General features: G+C 41.7%; 3 protein-coding genes across 6 annotated transcripts in view; all 3 read left to right on the forward strand.

The window, feature by feature from the left end:
- The window catches only part of LOC113214456 (high affinity copper uptake protein 1), a 9,988-nt gene extending 2,032 nt beyond the window's left edge, over positions 1–7,956 (forward strand). Inside the window, exons 1-7 of one of the 3 annotated variants that reach the window (XM_026433825.2) lie at positions 2,398–2,540; positions 4,841–5,118; positions 5,198–5,254; positions 5,592–5,719; positions 5,796–5,882; positions 6,047–6,076; positions 6,618–7,956. In XM_026433825.2, coding sequence (XP_026289610.1) covers positions 4,876–5,118; positions 5,198–5,254; positions 5,592–5,719; positions 5,796–5,882; positions 6,047–6,076; positions 6,618–6,819 — 747 coding nt within the window. In that variant the 5' untranslated portion in view covers positions 2,398–2,540; positions 4,841–4,875 and the 3' untranslated portion in view covers positions 6,820–7,956. Of the gene's footprint in view, positions 1–2,397; positions 2,541–4,840; positions 5,119–5,197; positions 5,255–5,591; positions 5,720–5,795; positions 5,883–6,046; positions 6,077–6,617 lie in introns of those variants that run through there. The other 2 variants (XM_026433824.2, XM_026433826.2) reach the window with 2 other exon arrangements.
- A 358-nt stretch (positions 7,957–8,314) lies between these two features.
- Positions 8,315–9,868, forward strand: LOC113214457 (charged multivesicular body protein 5). The gene is made up of 5 exons (XM_026433827.2): positions 8,315–8,516; positions 8,712–8,863; positions 8,961–9,126; positions 9,205–9,438; positions 9,520–9,868. The coding sequence occupies exons 1-5, from the start codon at positions 8,448–8,450 to the stop codon at positions 9,577–9,579; spliced, it is 681 nt and encodes a 226-aa protein (XP_026289612.1). The 5' UTR covers positions 8,315–8,447; the 3' UTR covers positions 9,580–9,868.
- A 322-nt stretch (positions 9,869–10,190) lies between these two features.
- LOC113214452 (transport and Golgi organization protein 11) lies at positions 10,191–13,051 on the forward strand. 2 transcript variants are annotated; one of them, XM_026433814.2, is made up of 5 exons: positions 10,191–10,353; positions 11,019–11,243; positions 11,330–11,424; positions 11,523–11,704; positions 11,788–13,051. In XM_026433814.2, exons 2-5 carry the CDS (start codon positions 11,042–11,044, stop codon positions 11,999–12,001), a joined length of 693 nt encoding a protein of 230 aa, XP_026289599.1. In that variant the 5' UTR covers positions 10,191–10,353; positions 11,019–11,041; the 3' UTR covers positions 12,002–13,051. The 2 variants fall into 2 exon arrangements, with proteins under 2 accessions (XP_026289599.1, XP_052130788.1); XM_052274828.1 differs by lacking the exon at positions 10,191–10,353 and adding an exon at positions 10,477–10,499.
- Positions 13,052–14,443: the final 1,392 nt, after the last annotated feature.

A 14,443-nucleotide genomic window follows, 5' to 3' on the forward strand; every position in this document is an offset into this window, starting at 1 on the left:
ACCCACCCACCCATCCGCTGTTCACTCACTGCGCTCACTCACGTGACTCGCGGCGCACGCCGAGTGCCTGGCCGTTAGCTGTGCTTTGCGTTGGACTCATCACTAAATGACTTTATTCGCCTCTTCCTCTCCCCTCCAAGTAAATACCTGAGAAGTCTGTACCTCATATGCGCGTGTGCGCGCGGGTGGTCTACTCGCCTGGCCCGCAAGGGATCGCCCGGGAAGAACGTCCGCTTTTCTCAGATTCGTCCGTGAAAATTACAAGAGCTTGACGCCTGCGAAAATTAGGGTAGGCCACCCAGCAGTGCACGCGTGCACTGTAGGCAAGATGTTGCCTACCGACCAGGCGCTACGGTAGCTTCCATTGGCTGAACCGCGCAGGTTTCCTAATGGCAAATATGCCGGGCCGGACGTACATTTTGGAGACACTCTAAGCGCCGCATAGGGACGGTAAGCCCGCGAGCCGAACCTTTGTGGGAGGCACTTGAACTGGTTCAACTAGACGAGTAATATCAACTTCCGACGGCTCACGATGATGCGACGCGACACACCAGCAAACAGAACCCCTTTGGTTGTGGAGCTCGATACAATGCCTGGTCACAGCCAGCTGTAGAGCGCTTATGTCTCTCCTTCCACCTCCCTATCTCGCCCCTTCCCTCTCTCTCTCAGCCCGGCCGTTGTTGCCAGAGTCCGGGGACTCGTGCACTTTATCTGCGCTCTGCACGGGCGAACAATAGCCGGGCGCTTGCTGCTCTTATTTGCAGTGGCTCCTCCCAAAATGTTCAGCCAGCAGCGCAGCGAGGCTCATAGCCGGGCGACAGGCGATTGATTCTTTCATGGGTTCTTTGCTTCGGCCGCTTCTGTTGCCATGACCATATCAATACCCATTATTACTAAAAATTAATAATAAAAACAGCCAATAAGAGAATCGTCGTTATCGTTGCCAATGTAACGATCCCGCGCCGCAGCCATTGCATCAGCTGGGACTCGCTGGCCGCCTCGCTCGGTCTCGCTCGCTCTGCAGCCACCGCGCGACGGCTATTTCGGCGACGTCCTTCAGTCCATTCACTTCGACGGCCACTCGTGCTCTCGGGCCCCGGCCGGGCCCCGGGGGTCGGAGGGTCTCGTCTCTACATACTCTGGCGAAAATTGCAACGACACATGTTTAGACGCAATGCTCTTGTATTAATTTTTTTCGCCGGAATGATGGGCCGTTTTATTTGAAAAATAATATCAGAATATACGGGTCCGTATTTTGGAGGGTCAGTCTCGGGGGGACCATCTTGTACTTTAATTCTTGTATTCTGATATTACTTTTCAAATAAAACGCACCCAGAAGAACACTTTTGGGGTTCAAAATTTTCTTGGCTAAAGTGAAAATTTCTTACCAAAAAGTCATATTTTTCATTTGGGTGACGAAAAAATTCATTTAATGGAACGAATTTTGTCGAATTGCAGGAAATTTTTCAGTAGCGCGACGAAAATTGTGTTGGCTACGGCAAAGTCCAGATTTTTGTGTCCCGGAAAGATACGCGTTTCCTGAGTGCGCAACGTCCCGTACTGCTGATGACACAAATTTTGCACGGCCATTTTTTTTTCTTGACAGGGTGTCGCTCGTCCCTCCAAATAATGTCGCACTTGTTTGGCTGCTTAATATCCATCGTTACGTTAATTAGCGCTTGCACAGCTGGCGCGTGGCTCAGGCCGGCTCAGGTAGTGTCTCCTCGCTCGATCTGCAGCCTGGCGCGTGGCTCAGAGTGTCTCCCAGTGTCTCCCAGTGTCTCCCAGTGTCTCCTAGTGTCTCCTCGCTCGGTCTGCAGCCTGGCGCGTGGCACAGGTCGGCTCAGGTAGTGTCTCCTCGCTCGGACCGCAGCCCCGCGCGTGCGCCGGCCAGATCCAGGCCGCTATTTCAAGGGAGGCAGGAGAGAGAGAGAGAGAGAAAGGAGGGGGAGTGGCGGAGGCAGGGTGCCCTACTTGTAGGACAAAGCCTTGCAGTTTGCCTACCTACCCTACAGTTGGCCTCTTCTAGGCATCAGAGGGGGAGGGGGGGGGGGCGCCCCTCACCCCCCACCCCATACCGTTGCTCTAGTTGTGTTGCGTGAGTCCCAGCAGCTCGGCCCGGCCGCCCGCGGCGTGTCCCAACTCACCCACATTTCATCTCGCTGTCGTAGATCGCGGAGCCGCGCAGAGCTGCATATAGGACTCTGAGCAGGGGGCGCCCTGCAGGCCCTGCAAACGGACTGCAGCGGACTGTACTTTGTACCCGCGGGCCGCGCGGGCGGGGGCGGTCGGTGGTCCGGTACACGTGGTCCTGTGTGTGCCGTATCGCGCCACCTTTCTCGCGCCAGCTGCGCCCGCTGCGCCAGCTGTGTTTTGGACGCGGATGGTCCGTGCCGAGCCGCAGGTGCGGCGTAGAGTCTGTTTGAGAGTCCTGGGAGGCCCGATCAGCCCATATAGTCTCGAGGGGCTCTGGTAGTCGGCCCGCCGGTGCCTTGCCGCGAGCAGCGTGTGGCACTTCCCCCGACCGAGTTCTCAAACGGGTGGGTCTATCGAGCAGTCGAAAAGACCCGGGAAATGCAAGTGTGCGAATGTCTCTCACTTTAGGTGCGCACACTAAAAGCTTATGAACATTTTTATTCATAGCTTACTGAGTTCTGTGTATACGTACTCAGAACTCAGTAAGCTATGAATAAAAATGTTCATAAGCTTTACGTGTGCGTGAATGCCCCATTCGTACACTGGAGGCCGGGTGATTTTTCTCGTTGGAAGTCACAAGCATGTGGCTCTATGTGTACGAATTGCGTTCACACATATACTACAAGTGTGCGACATTCACACACTTCCGGGCGCGCACTGTTAAATTCCTAAAGCATTGCCTTGAAGACGATTTGCAAATTGCGAAGCGGAAGACTGTGATGCTTTGCAGGAATTTAACAGTTAAACTCCGTGGCCGTTTTTCTTGACAAATCATTTTGGGATTAATTCTCTTTGAATGCAAGATTTTGGCATTCTTTCGGATATTGCAAAGTTTGGCGGCGAGCGAAATGGCCGCGGCGTTGAGTGTCGAACTTAGGTGGAGCCTTTTGTCCGGTTACAGCTGCAAAAAGGTTTGCTGCATCTCAAAGAGAAGAGACGATTTCATTCTCATGAAATTTCTGTGCGACCGGATAGTTTATATCGCCAAAACAAAACGCGAATTTGGGATAAACACCCTGTTTTTGACATGAAAGTAATTAGTCGAACCTGAAGCCTAGCGACTTCTGGGGCAGCTTCTTAAATGTATTCAGAATGTATCCGTTTCCTGGCCTACCCCTGTGGCAGCTCCTGGAGGACGAAAAGTCAGAAGTATATTTGTTTTGCCCTGTTGACCTAGCTTTGGGCCTATTACGTAAAAATTGACTTGAAAAATTAATTGTCTTGAAGTTCTGTTTCCATTCGTAAGCCTAGATTTTTTAATCAACCTTACCGAGGGCCTACCGCGAGGGGGTGCATGCATAGCTCTGATCAACGGGCGGAGCCGCGGAGCACATTTCAAATCGTCTTCCAAAGAGAGCGCACTGTTGTAATGTTAGGTGTAATGTTAGGTGAAGCGTTTTCTCACGAGAGTGCACCAACCTAACGCAAGAAACCTGTCACCATATTAGGGATCGTCCAGAAAGTTCGTCCATTTTCCTCAGATGCATTTGCCTAATTACGGGAGCTGGCTGGGAGAATTGCAAGACTCAGGGTAGGCCAACCCGCAATACACCTTTGCACTGCAACCAAGATGTTGCCTACCTAACAGGCGCTACGAGTTCTCGCATTGCCGTTTAAGTTCAAGTTTGCATTTTCTAGACTCTTTGTGATGTCTAACTATGTTATACGTCAGTTGGTGTTTAAACTTTCGACCCTTCCGAAACGTATAACAGCTGCACACCGTATGGTTCCCTATTGACAGCATAGAACTGTGTGTGTCCAAGTGTGCAGAATTTAAACGTTTACAAAACGTCTAAATTTGCACACACTCTAAATGTCCAAGGACAATTTTTGTAACTAGCACCGGACTTCTGTGTGCATAACTAGCTCAGATACAATATTGTAACTACCAACACACATTTAGTGACTAGCAAGTCACAATATTGTATCTGAATTCAGTTATGCACGCAGAAGTCCGGTGCTAGTTACAAAAATTGTCCTTGACATTTAGAGTGCACCACGCAAGTGTGCAACTTGAGTTAAACACCATGTAATGTGCAAAACCACAACTTGCACACGTTGGTGTGCAAATATTGCACACTTGTTTTACCAGTGCATGAGTGAGCGGTGTGTGGTGCGTGCGGCGCCCCAACCACCTCCTTGAGTGCGAGAGAGACGCTCATTTGGGATGGGAGGCGTGACTAGAAGGGATGCCACCCTCGCCCCTGGAATGTCGTGGGTCTCCATGACGACCCCTCTTTGCCAGGGAATGGGGGTGGGGATGCCCCACACCAGCAGTGCTGCGGGTCTGCTCAGCCTGCATGGCCCTCTCCTCAGCGCGCCCTGCCGGCCAAGAAACATTCATGACCATTATTAACGGGATTGGCGTTCGATTCTCCAATGCCTTTTCACTTTTGCCTTTGAAGAAGTGGAGGTGAAGTTAAGAACAAATCCTCCCCCCCCCCTCCCTCCCTACTCTGCCCTCCCCCTCGCCCCTCCTCGCCCCTCCTCTCCCCCCTTCTCCGAGGAGTACTTAGACTCGGGCTTGCTGCCCTCTCTCATGCCTCTCTACTGCAATTTGTCAAGTTTCAATGCATTAGAAGAGCAAAAGAGAAGTGGAACCAAGTAAGTATAAATTAATGTAAAATATTTTTATTTTGTACAGGTGAACTACGATACGGATTTGGGTCAAACCCCTCCATGATGGACCACTCCATGATGGACCATTCTGCAATGAACCACTCCATGATGGAGCACTCTGCAATGGACCACTCCATGATGGATCACTCCATGATGGACCACTCTGCCATGAACCACTCCATGATGGACCATTCTGCGATGAAAAACGCTGCGGTTGACCACTCGACGATGAACCACTCCATGATGGACCACTCAATGATGGATCACTCCGTGATGGACCACTCCATGTCTAATCACTCTATGGTAGTTATTTTGTTTTTTGTAAAGTAGTTTGTCTTGACTACGGATTAAAAATATGCTGTAATCCCACGTGCGTTGTCAGGTGGGCCATGCATCACATTCTGGGATGGATCATTCGGGGATGTCAATGTCTATGACCGTATGTATCATCTGTTACTTATCTATTTATTTATTATTTAATTACTTCTGTGACTCAGAATGCAACCGACTAGATTTGCCGAGATGTAATGGTGGATTTAGTCTGGTGAGACCACGGGCCTTACGAGACTAAATCCACCATAAAGCATGAATGCTGCATGAATGCTGCATGAATACGTGCGTGCGGGTTACCTACGTGTAAGGCGCCACAGTCTGCTATGAGAGGCAAACCCGCCAACGCGCGCGGACGGCACTGTCTTAGTTACAGAAGTGGAGTTTAGGAGGGCTAATCAGCCACCTTACCCTTACGACATGTGAATTTTTTTTTATTTTTACAGTTTCATTTCGGTGTCATGGAGACAGTTTTATTTAAAGGTTGGCAAGTTGGGGGAGTATCAACATTGTTGTTATCTTGCGTTGGCATCTTCTTCATGGCATTCATTTATGAAGGAATCAAATATTACAGGTTTGTAGGCTCTGTTTTGATTCATCTTGATTTTAAGTTGTTCAAGTATTTATTAAATATGGTTTAAACATTTTAGGGAAAACTTATTGTGGAAAACATATAATGCCTTACACTATAGAGCAGTGGATGGTAATGCAGTTCCAGATGCAGAAAATCATAAAACGTGAGTATTCTTTCTTATCGAGAAGTACCTACGTCGCCGAAGGGTGGAGTAAAAACAGCATTTCTATAATATAGTTTGTTACATGGGCATCAACTCGAGTAAAAACAACAATTTTTGTGGGAAAAATTATTTTGTTTCAACAAATTTGTTTTTAAAAATTTCAGTGTTGTCCGAGAAATTATTCGCAAAGAAGAGTAAGTTTTCTATATTTCAAAACAATTTTTTCTGGGCTTTTCTCCATATTCTTTCATTTCTATTTAGCTTTCTGCATCTTTGCATCTTTGAATTATTTTAGCAGGTCTGGATTTGCTATGGTACAGCCTATTGTCATGTTCCTGCCTAAGTAATACAAACTCATTGTGAGATGCACCTTCGGATGCACCCTTTGATTATTTCAAAGTGCTCTAAAATTTGTAACACTCTGCAAGTTAATTTTTGCATGGGCCTTTTTTTGAGCTGGCTTTTGCACCATTTTTGCACGTTTCTGAAACTTATTGGTCTTCCAATTTCAGTTCTCCAATGTGCCATGCATGCTGCGAAAATTTCATGTACACTTATAGATTTAGAGGAAATGTTTAAATGTTTCTCCTTTTGCCTTGTTTTTGCCACCTTGTGCTATTTTTACTCCCTCTATTCTGGGTACCTCCGTCTATAAGACGAACTTTTTTTCTGTGTAACATGTGCTTATATTGTGAAGCATTTCTATATTTGCTATAAGTTATTTCTTTGTTACAGACCTAAGATGTTCAGTCAGAAGCATGTAGTGCAAACATGTCTGCACATAGTTCAGCTGACTGTTAGCTACCTTCTGATGCTTATCTTCATGACCTACAATGTTTGGCTGTGTCTCGCTGTTGTGGCAGGATCAGCCTCTGGCTACTTTGTTTTTGGCTGGAAACGTACAGTTGTAGTTGATATGACTGAAACATGTCACTGACCCAAGTTCAGCGGCCCAGCGCCGCTCGCAACAATAGAAAGTTTAGGAAGCATCAATAGTAATTTGTGTAAAGAGTGTTGATGAATTAATTTTCAGTCATCTCTCTACTCTAAACACTCACACACACAAAAAAAATCAATAACTGTAAACCGAGTGACAGTTTGGTCTTTTGACTATCTGCAGTGATTCTGAACTAGAAGTTGACTTTAGTGTGTGGTCAAAGAGACAGTACCTTTTCTGGTATGAAAATTAATTACCTACCTATACTTGTTTTTAAGTTTTAATTTTATTATTTTAATTTAAATTCCATACTTTATTGAATTGACAGTTCATGCATAGCTCATCTTCTGTGTTATAGGTGAAATAGGATAGTCTTCTAAACCAGTTGGAGGAGGCAATAATGACTGCACACTCCACCTTTGTTGTTATTGCAGTTGTTTATTACATAGTAAGTTCTGTATTAATACTACCCATTCAGTAAGATTTGTGGTAATGATTTCTATTTTTTCTTGATTGTAACCTTCACAGAAAAATGTGAGAAAGCTATTCCACCTAATGAATCTCTTGTTAAATGTAAGTTAAAATGTAGAGTGGTCCTTTCCATTATTTTGTGCTTGCGCTTTGGCAAATGACTAGCGCATGCTGGACTGTTCAAAAAACCTTTGTTTTCTTACTGGTCTCACGACTTGTCGCATGATATGCTTATTGAGCATCATCCATGAGAAATAAAGTAAGCACATATTTTTGTATTTGGTTTTACACCTATGGTGTAATTGTTATCTCTATTTTCATGAAAAAAGTGTACTTATAACAGACTGCAAATATCTCCCGCTTCCAAAAAAATGCAGCAGGAGAAGGCCTATTGTGTAAATTATAATCTCTATTTTGCAAGAAATGTGTGTACTTACAATAGACTGCAAATTTTTCCTGCTTCCAAAAAAATGCAGGAGAGCGGTTTTTTATTTTAATGGGAATTAAAGTGGCTGTGATAACAGGAAAATAATGTTCATTCTGTTGACTGAATCATGTTTTATTTTGGGTAGAAAATGACAAATAAAATTGTTGTAAAAAATACAATAATCAAAAAATCCTAGAGTTACTGCTTCAATGCAAGAATAAATTTACATGACAACATGACCAGATGAAATTTTCATTCACTCTTTAATATCTTCCTCTTGCCCTTCAATGTATTTCACTAAACTCTGCAATACATTTGGTTTGGCTGAGCTGTCCCAAGAAGTTCTCAATAGCATCAATTTTTTTATAATAGTCAAAATAACAGCAAAAAACCAACAAACCCAAAACTGGTAGGAACCAGCTTGGCCTTATCGGACTCCTGACTCAATCCGTCATCCTCCGCCTACAGCCAGGCCACCCATTTAACAGCAGTGCTAGTTGTGTTGCTGCAAGGTTTCTGTTTGCCGCCCTCTCCTCCCCCTCCCCCTTGGTTCCTTCCCCTTCCCTTCCCCTCGATCTAAGTTTCCGGACTAACGTTTTCTGCCCGACATCAGACGACGTTGTTAGTCATACAAGACTAAACAACACCTTCAACAACATTAGGCAAGAACAACGAAAAGCTTCTTTCATTCACTTAATTGTTTGGCTGTGACAGTCGAAGAGTTAGCAAAATGAATCGTCTTTTCGGGAAAGCAAAGCCCACGGAGCCACCTCCAAACTTGACGGATTGTATCGCTGGGGTAAGTCAAAATACACATCAAGACAATTTTTTCATTTTTTGACAGTCTATCTTCATAACCTCACCAGATCCCATTCTGAAAACTGATAGTGCTTGATATGTTGACTTATCGTTTTAGTCTTTTTAACCTCACATAAAATAGTTAATTCCAAGTAGCTTTGCTTTTGCTTTTGTTTAGTCATATTCCTTTGCCTAGGTTGACAGTCGGGCAGAATCAATTGACAAGAAAGTCCAACGATTGGAGCAAGAGCTTGTTAAGTACAAGGACCAACTGAAGAAGATGCGGGAGGGTCCTGCAAAGAACGCTGTCAAACAAAAGGCACTACGTGTTTTGAAACAGAAGAAAATGTTAGTTAACACTTTGCTTGTGTCATTGTATTTGTCTTCAATGCCATTGTGTTTTCAATTAAGTTGTTTTACTTATCTGAATTCTGTACATTTTAAGGTATGAGACACAGTCTGATAACCTCAGGCAACAAGCATTCAACATGGAACAGGCTAATTATGCTCACCAATCAATAAAAGATACCCAATCAACAGTTGTTGCTATGAAAGCTGGAGTGAAATCTATGCAAAAAGAATTCAAGAAAATCAATATTGACGAGATTGAGGTAAGAAAGCTAGCTTCCTGTTTGGTGGTGTTGGTGCGGTTCAATCATCTTTAATGTGGTTTTATTTATATATTTTAGGATATTCAAGATGATATGGCAGATATGCTTGAAATGTCAGAAGAAGTACAAGAAGCATTGGGTCGCTCATATGGCACACCTGATATTGATGAATCTGAGCTAGAAGCTGAGCTCGATGCACTTGGAGATGAGATTGCACTAGACGATGACACTTCATACTTAGATGATGCCGTGTCAGCTCCTGCTGCTCCTGATCGCGAACCTGGTGCAGATAGCATTGATTTACGAAATAAGGTCTGTTTTTACATGTCCCTTTCTTTCTTACAATTGTCTGTAACTGAAAATAAAATACCAATAACTCTCTTTTGCCTACAGGATGGTGTTTTAGTGGATGAATTTGGATTGCCAAAGATACCAGCTTCTTTGAAAAGTTAATGTCAAATAAGTTTTTCGTGGAGAGACTCCTTCAAAACCAATGTCCTTAGCCTATTGTAAGCATATATTTTCACCATGCAAATAAAATTCTACTAAGTGCCTTGAGGTGTACCTTTCATAATGATGTTTTTTTGTTTGAAATTTCGTGATTATTTGCTTCTGCACAATTTGTTACCTTGTTATTACTTAAAGACCTATTATTTTACTCGTTGTATTGCACATGAAACTTATAACAGCTTGTTTACTTCATTTTCCTTTTATATAAATAAAGCGTCTAAAACCTGTTAAACATTTTTTTTTTAAATAGTTGAATGGCTAATGAAAAGCTCCAGAAAATTATAATGTTTAGTCAAAATAGAACCTGGAATTCTCTTCCTTTTTCTGTTGAGGCTGATCCCCTAACGTCACCAATTTAAGCCAATTTCATTTTTTTTTGCCATAACATTGAATATTCGCGGCACATCTCGCTCGCAGACTGCCATCTAAAAATATATTGTCCACTTTGTATTTTGTTAATGCCGTTCAAGGAAATGCAAAGGGTTTCCTTTAGTAGTTTTATTCATTCATTAAACGTTAAAATTACCTTGAGATCAAAACGGCTCCAGGAACCACTCGCTTCTGAATGACTCGGTATGTTCAGCACATGCTGGCAGCACTGACGGACGTGGACGTTCGAGACCACTAACGATAATTTTGAGAAGTTGAGAAAGAAAGGGGTGATGCTTATTTTTTGATATATTCTCTCTTCATATTCTTTATCGTTGATTTATTTCGGTGAGTGCACATCTAAATTTAACTCATTTCATCATCATTCGCCACACTTGTTTGGTCATTCTCTCTCCCTAGTTTCTTGAATCTTGTTTGTGCATTCCTGAATGCTGTGGGACGGACCTTCGTCATTTTACAGAACGAACTCAGTGGTTGTTTCAAAGAATTTACCGGGGATTATTAAAACGACAGGAGTATTCTTGCACCTCACTCTCTTTAGGCTTCATTGGCCAATTATAAACCATGGAACACCTATTCATTCCCCTGTCCTAACCTAAAATGCTATTTCCAACTCATTTCTTGTTAAAGTTCTTGCAGAAAAATTAAATTTTACAACAGTCACTGTTTTGTTTTTCATTTTGTTTGTAAGTTACTCTACGCTGAAATGGTTGTCAAATATAATCAGCTCTATGTTAACTACTTTTGTGAAGATATTATTCCTGTTAGTAGTTGTGGTGTTTTGTTTAAATTTTATGTTTTGTGAGGTGTCTTTCCATCTTAATACTGTACACTCCAGTTCTTTGTATAACCAGGCCTCCGCTTTTAATTCCTGTTTTCACATATTAATTTATTCATTCATTCATTCATTCATTCATTCATTCAATATCTCTTATCACTTCAATCTTGTTTGATCAGCTTTATCTTATTTGGGTCCAACTTCCATTTTTCAGAACTAAGGTGAATCAGGGTCACCATGTCAAAAATTGCAAGCCCCACCCATTTTAAGGGTGAATTGGACCACTTTTATGATCCTACATTCACTGCTGACATAAGCCAGAAAATGCAGGTGCCAAAGAGTATAAGAGTCGGTGGTGGTGACATGGATGAAAATCAACGACACAACTGGGTGAATGAGAAATTTGATATGCATGTTCCAGATAGGATTCTTGTTGTTGGTATGTATCCAAATTATTTCACACATTCTCATATAAATTTGATTATTATTTTTGTTAAAAACTGGAATCTTTGTTTTGTCATCTAGGTGAGGAGCAACACATTGGCACCAGAGCTCCCCCACGAGAAATCTTATTGGAAAATGCAGTGATGCCTCCTGAACCAGATTTTATTCGTGTGCAGGTAAAATAAAATTTGCCAGTACTGTACCTCTGTAGATTGTGCCTATATTGGCTTTAATCTGAAGTACTACACTAAATGAAATTTAAATGGTTTTACAGACTCCTCCCCGTGTGCTAACATTGGATGATCACTACTTTCCTTCTGCGGATGATTATCCAAGGAATAGTCCTCCTGAAAGGGAAATCAGTGGAAAGTTTGACTCTGGATCTAATTCTGAAATAAATCAAATCACTCCTTTTAAGACCAGGCACAATGAACATGACCACAGCCTAATTCAGAGGTAAGGTCAAACTTGAGTTTTTGCTTCAACTGACTGACTGCTTTGCTAAGTATTATCACAATTCTGTATTTACAATTTATCAGGGACTGGACTCCCATGCCGTCTGCTGGAGGAGAAGGTATCACTACCAGCGAGGAAATCATGCACCTGAGGAGGCAACTAGCCAAGCTGAATCGCCGTGTTATGGCTGTTGAATTGGATAATGTACAAATGCAACAGAGAGAAAAAATGTTATATGCTTCAGTTGCAGCATATTTGCTCTATAAGCTTATCTCATGGATGAGTCATAATGGCTAAAGTGTAGTTTTATTGGTATATTCTTTCACCCAACTGTTTCATCACATTTGTGGTAGCATGATTCCACGTTGGGTGTGTGTGTGTGGAATTCCTAGAAGAGTAATGCTTTCTCTAGATACAATATCCTCAGAGGCTCCTCTCTAACTGTTTAGTGCTACCTACCCATGAGTATTGTATATTTTTACTGTGGTTATCATAAAGACTTATTTTGGAAATGTAAATGGTTGGCTTGGATTGGTCATGTGTACTGTACTCCTTTTATGGTTTTGGTTTTGGGGGATTTTCAGTTTAGTATGCCATATAGTGTTAAAAAATTGTGTTTTACTTGCCTTCTGAACACTTAGTCTTTTAGCTCTGAAGCTTAGTCAAAGGCACCTCTCTTACATATTATCCGTATCAATTTTTGATCCAATCAAATTATGATTCTTGTTAATTTTTATGAAAAATCAGATGAGAAAGTTGTCTGTATTCAGATATTTGCAGTAGTTATGTAGATGTAGAATTTGCACTTTGCAATTTATGGAGGCTATTTGTGTTTGTCAAGCCGATTATAGGCCCGCCATCAATTTTCGGCTTCCCCCAGAGCACTGGCATAAATACATTTGAGTTGTTAAGTTTGTATCATGTTGCGATTCATTCAAGCTTTTTAAAGATCTGGTCTAGTACAAGTACACCCAAAGAAAAAGTTTTGGAATCTGACAACATTGTGGCTACAGAAGTTGTGATATTTGTAATATTGTATTGTTGCTACTATCTTATCTCTGTATGTGAGATGGTTGTAAATACGTATTTAGAGAGTTGAATAATCATGCCCTTGTCTTAATGAAAGTATAGAGTTGACCTTCCAAATTTTCCTTGTTAGGAGCAGGTTTCATATGAAGGTACTTCTGTTCTTCTTGGAGATCACGTTGTGTTGTATTGTTATAAGGTCTCTGAGGTAAACAACTCATTTCACATGTACATACATTTTAAATACACTATGGTCAATAATTTTCTTTCCTGCGTTTGTCATTTGTCTGCCTTGAAATATAAGTCTTTCTCAAACAATCATTAGGAGTAAATCTTACGCAAATCATTTAAAGAGAAAGTGTGGAAAACAGTGTACCAAGTATACCGTATACTTGTTTTTGAACCCAAAACTTATTTTTTGTTAACATAGATTGAAATACACTCTCTGGATAGTAGGGACAGGGTACACTACTGTGGTCATAACATTGGGTTTTGAGCAATGAATGTTATACCTCTGGAATGTTATGCCACACATAAATTGCATAGAAAAGTGGCTCCAAATGCTGCATGTGTTAGAAGGGCTATCAGTCATACTGCTACAATTTGTTTAAACTTTTATTATGAACCATAAATCTCTCCAGTAATTGCCATAGTTTACATTGATAGAGGAGAATTAATCTTTTTACTGCACCCAAGAAGGGCAATGTTATACAATAATATTATTTTACCATGTCTAGTTCAGTCAAAGGATTTCTTCTGCGAATGTGCAACATATGTTGTTCTCTCTTCAAATCTAGTTGGGCAATTATGAGCCAGTTTTGCTGCATTACATACTATTAACAATTAATCAATCATCCCTAACTGACCAATTTTGAGTGTTCTTTTACATATCTGTTTGTATTACTTGTTTTGATCAATAAAGAGAATTGTTCATAGATATCATCAATAACGTCAAATTTAAATGAGCCTTGTTACGTGTGGCAAGTAATTATTATTTTCTGTCAAGACTGGTACTTATGAACTCTTCCAATCTGCTATTAAGGTCCTTCAATAGTTAAATTTTGACATTGTACAGAGATCAAATTTCAAATTCATCAAAACTGAATGCAAGTGTTTTGACAGGTGCACACCAAAAGTTAAGAACACTCTGAAGTTTGACTCCTACCTTTCATCGATTTGATCATTATAAAATCACAGCAAATTAAAGACTATGTAACATAAGGACACAGGAAAAATTATTTTCTACTCTGAATAAAAGCTTACAACATATGTACTTGTTATATTACAGGTCAATTACTTTCTTTAAAATGCAAACATTTCTTAAATGACACCACACACTCGGTCTCATTTACCGGTACTATTTTCGTACCAAGTCAGCAGGATGCTATTTTAAAAAAACAATAATACCAAACAGACATATGTTTGGTTTCAAGAAATTGGGAAAATGTCTCTTGTACATGTCTCCACCTATTTTATGCAATGCCATTTCCAAACATGAATTTTGCTGACAATAACACTTAAAGGAGACAACAGGTGCTTGTTCTCCATACAAATTGCGTTGTATATTGAACATATCATGATGGGTCTGTGATGTCCATACCGTAAAAGCACATGATAAATGCAGCCCACTGCACGCTGCCAGCCAGATTCAAAAGACCACCCCTTAAAACTCAAGTTTCTCTGGACGGGGGTGGTTTCTGGCGGAACCAAAAG

This window comes from Frankliniella occidentalis, unplaced genomic scaffold (genome assembly GCF_000697945.3).
Source record: "Frankliniella occidentalis isolate FOCC.00 unplaced genomic scaffold, Focc_3.1 Scaffold449, whole genome shotgun sequence".
Taxonomy (NCBI): Eukaryota; Metazoa; Arthropoda; class Insecta; order Thysanoptera; family Thripidae; genus Frankliniella; species Frankliniella occidentalis.

What these genes read in the sequence shown, in the direction of transcription:
- LOC113214452 (XM_026433814.2), top strand. Translation starts at nt 11,042, where the DNA reads ATGTCAAAAATTGCAAGCCCCACCCATTTTAAGGGTGAATTGGACCAC. An exon ending in CAGATTTTATTCGTGTGCAG is followed by an intron (nt 11,425 to 11,522) that starts GTAAAATAAAAT and finishes ATGGTTTTACAG; the next exon opens with ACTCCTCCCCGTGTGCTAAC. An exon ending in GACCACAGCCTAATTCAGAG is followed by an intron (nt 11,705 to 11,787) that starts GTAAGGTCAAAC and finishes ACAATTTATCAG; the next exon opens with GGACTGGACTCCCATGCCGT.
- LOC113214457 (XM_026433827.2), top strand. Translation starts at nt 8,448, where the DNA reads ATGAATCGTCTTTTCGGGAAAGCAAAGCCCACGGAGCCACCTCCAAAC. An exon ending in GTTTTGAAACAGAAGAAAAT is followed by an intron (nt 8,864 to 8,960) that starts GTTAGTTAACAC and finishes GTACATTTTAAG; the next exon opens with GTATGAGACACAGTCTGATA. An exon ending in TCAATATTGACGAGATTGAG is followed by an intron (nt 9,127 to 9,204) that starts GTAAGAAAGCTA and finishes TATATATTTTAG; the next exon opens with GATATTCAAGATGATATGGC.